Source organism: Dermacentor albipictus, chromosome 1, assembly GCF_038994185.2.
Source record: "Dermacentor albipictus isolate Rhodes 1998 colony chromosome 1, USDA_Dalb.pri_finalv2, whole genome shotgun sequence".
Taxonomy (NCBI): Eukaryota; Metazoa; Arthropoda; class Arachnida; order Ixodida; family Ixodidae; genus Dermacentor; species Dermacentor albipictus.
In genome coordinates, this window is record NC_091821.1 from 497840223 (window position 1) to 497844231 (window position 4009).

Genomic DNA, 4009 nt, shown 5'->3' on the forward strand with positions numbered 1-4009 from the left:
GGATGATCAGGCGGTCGCGAACAGAGGTGGGAACCACCGTTTAGCAGAACGTTTTTGACGGTCCGCTCCGCTCTCCCGTTCCCGCTCACAGTTAGCGGAGCGGCGGGCGAAGAATCAGTTTTAGCGGAGCGCCCGGCTGCGTCTGAAAGGCATGTATGGGCATGTGCTCGCCTGACGCGCCACCTTGCCGCAGAAGGTAAAACCGCTATAAACATAATACTCAAGTTGTAAGAATTGCCGCAATAAAATAATATATTTGGAATTACCCAAATGTCTGAAGGCATTTCAGGCAATACATTGCATTTTCATTTTTTCTCTCTATATATAATCCTTACATTAACAAAGCCGTTACGCTGTGTAGTAGCCAAGGCAAGGTCTTTTGCTCTTTCAGACTGTACACATGGTCCGCATAAACGTGCACACAAGTGACAAGCGTGTTCATCTCTGTTCACCTCTGACACGTCCGCTGTTCTCCCAGAGTTTAGGTGTATCGCACTGCTAGAAAACTGCAAGACATGACAACACGGCAGAGCATCTTGCAAGACCCGGTGCTACTAAATCAACTTAATTGGAGGGACCTAGAGGACATTTTGCTGTGTGAAGTTTTTGGCAGCACACGGAGAGACCCGCTTTCGGCCAACGGACTTTTGAACATGGATACCATGGACGCTGGCGTTTTCAGATCGTATTTCCGGTTTGAAAAAAACGACATATCAAGGCTTCATAATGCCTTGAGGATGCCAGCTGTCATCAAAACAGCTCAACGAGTGACTGTGCCAGGAGAGGAGAGTTTGTGTATTACGCTACGCCGGCTCTCGTACCCCAACAGGCTGTGCGATCTGGAGCACCTTTTTGGGAGGCATTATTCAGTTATATCATCAGTGACGAATATCGTTCTTTCGCACATCGAAAGCAACTTCAAACACCTTTTGAAGGACATGAACAGTCACTCCTGGCTTGACATCCCTACCTTGGAGGAATTCTCACAGGTTGGTATCAGACATTTTGGTTCGTGCCCGTCATTATTTATTTATATTTTTTTCACACCTAAACTTTGCAGGCCGTGCATTCCAAAGGTGCACCCCTGGATAACTGTTGGGGATTCATCGACGGCACCGCGAGGGCTATCTGCCGCCCGTCGACTAATCAGAAGATGTTTTTTTCCGGGCACAAGCGCACCCATGCAGTAAAGTACCAGTCGATCATGTGTCCAAACGGCATAATCTGCCAATTAAATGGACCGTACTTCGGCAGCCGACATGATGCAGGTGAGTTGATCCAACAGAGACGAGAGTTCCTATTCGCAAGTTGTTACTAGACGTGATCGACGCAGCCGTCATGTTCAGTTACATGCTCATTGGCATAAATGCATTCACAATATGTAGATCAAGGACGGTACATTTTCAGTAAGCAGCAATTAACGAAGGTTAGCAAAATAATACATGTAGTAAAGTACATAAGCAAGAACATCAACTTGTCGTGCAGCCTTGAAAAACCTTGTATTGCTCTTTCTGAAAAAGTTTCTGTAAAATATTTTTCTCGTGCCAGGAATGAGAATGCCCTGGATTACGTTGAGCTAAAATTCAACAGTTTTCAAGGCTCATATGTTTGTAACACATGTATTTCAAGAAGGTAATAATTATGCTAAGTAGGCAGACAAAAACAAGTACGTTTTCAAGAAATATCAAACTACTGTACGGCAACATTTTAAAATATAACTCTAAACTGTTTAGAAGGGAAGGGCACTTAAACAAATAATTTTTCATAATTTATAGCAACTTGTGGCAGGGCAATATTATTTGATAAAGCAAATGTAGCTATACAATGAGTGTGTATGAATGTATGCGTGATAAAATGAGAAAATTGTAGCAATGCTGAATACTGAACGAACTTTAATTAGGGCTCTCATGAGAAAACCAGTTTATTTCCTAACGACTGAAGCAATTTGAAAATAAAAATTTTTATTAAGACCTGCGACAACTCCTGAGAACATTCTATGGTTAACTTTTTTATTTCAATCTTGCTTATCAGTAATTGTAAATTCAATGCAAATACATTTTACAGGGTGTGTAACTGTCACATTTGTGAGGAGTAATTAGTTTTGTTAAACAAAATTCTGAAAAGGTGCAAGCAGTGCAGGTTGTCTGCCGCGTTGCACACGCTGCAAGGTTCAAGGGTGCACTGCACCATGTCAGCACCTTGCCTTGCACCCCATGCAATCGAGGACCCAATTGCAGGCGGCACAGCTGTACTGCAGAGTATAGGGACCTATGTGCAGAGAAACTTGGCTGAATAGGGATAGACCTGTAGGTTGGTTTACCTTGTGTACTTTGAGACGGCACAGATAATAACATGCAAAATATACAGCTAGGTGATGCAACTGATAAAACAGTCTACTATTGCCTATTTTGTCTTGGTTGCAGCGGTTTTGGGAGATGGCATCATATTCTGAGTGCAAAAACCACTTTGTGATCTTGCAGGTATACTCCGAATAAGTAGGACCTATGAAAAACTAGAAAAACTTGTCCAGGGCCACAGCTATTGCATCTATGGTGATCCTGCATATCCCCTGAGGCCACTGTTGCTGAAGCCCTACAGCGCAACATCTTCTAGTGGGCACCAGTTGCTATTCAACAAGCAAATGAGCAAAGTGCGCCAAGCTGTTGAATGGGGTTTTGGCAAGATTGCTGGCTTATTTGCATTTGTTGACTTTCGAAAAAATCAAAAACTGTACCGCCAGAATTTGCCGCAAATGTACAAAGTAAGTGCCCTTCTGGCCAACTGCCACACCTGCCTCTATGGCTCACAGGTGTCAACTTACTTTGGTCTTGAGCCACCAGCCTTGGAAATGTACCTGAATTTGCGGTGAAATCACCTAGCCGAAAGGTGAGATGATGGGGTACGTGCTCGAATTCTGACTGACGTGCCCAGTCAAAATGCTCTGCTAGCAGCGTCGACTGCCGAGGATCTGAGGATTACCTATATTCAGGCACCAGTTATATTCAGACTGGGATACATAGCGCAACAAAATATGACACAGAGACAAGCAGAACTGTATGGTGATGTAACTGATGTACACAGGACGAGCGCTGAGCGCTCGTCCTGTGTTCTGCTTGTCTCTGTGTCATATTTTGTTGCGCTATGTATCCCAGTCTGAATATAACTGGTGCCTGAATATAATCCCCAGATCCTCGGCATTCGACGCTGCTAGCAGAGCATTTTGACTGGGCACGTCAGTCAGAATTCGAGCACGTACCCCATCATCTCACCGCTCGTCCTGTGTTCCGCTTGTCTCTGTGTCATATTTTCTTGCGCTATGTATCCCAGTCTGAATGTATCCCACCAACACACCCACACTTCTTCCCCACCAGTTATATGTCCAGCTGTGGTGCAGAAGGGCTGCCGATTGGGCAAGTTGGAGTTCCATGGTAACAATAAAATTCAAACAGTGCTAGACGACAGGACCAGAAAGAGGAGGAGACAAACACAGCGCTGAACTTACAACTGATTTATTTGAAGTAAGAAGTCAACATTTATACATACAAAACCGGGCACGCATGTGCCCGGTCATACATCAATGATCAGATACAAACTCCGGACAGCCAACATACGCACGCGTTGTACCTGCCTTGCAATCTACCCTTTATGCAGCAATGCCATTTCTTTCGCTGACAAGGTTAAAGATGTTTTGCTAACGCAACTATTAGATTTTCTGATGATATGGAATGCTTCAGTGACTTCTCTGGTAGCCTTGTCACTATGAAAAAATAACAATTGTGTATCGTCAAACAAAGGTACGCATTTACAAATACTGCAATGCTTTGCCAGGTTAGTGTCTTTTTTGTCCAATGAATTGGCATGCTCCATTAGTCTAATATTGATGCAACGGCCTGTCTGGCATATGTAAGTTTGACCACAAGATAAAGGAATTGGGTAGACAGCGCCCTTCTTGCAACTGATGTACTTATTGACATGATTTACCTTGCATGCAGCATACCGTTTAAAGCCT

The 4009-nt window shown here is 43.9% G+C and overlaps 1 protein-coding gene across 1 annotated transcript; it reads left to right on the plus strand.

Moving 5' to 3' along the window:
- Window positions 1–515: 515 nt before the first annotated feature.
- LOC139054582 (uncharacterized) lies at window positions 516–2869 on the plus strand. Its single transcript, XM_070531777.1, has 3 exons — window positions 516–989; window positions 1061–1268; window positions 2481–2869. The coding sequence occupies exons 1-3, from the start codon at window positions 516–518 to the stop codon at window positions 2867–2869; spliced, it is 1071 nt and encodes a 356-aa protein (XP_070387878.1).
- Window positions 2870–4009: the final 1140 nt, after the last annotated feature.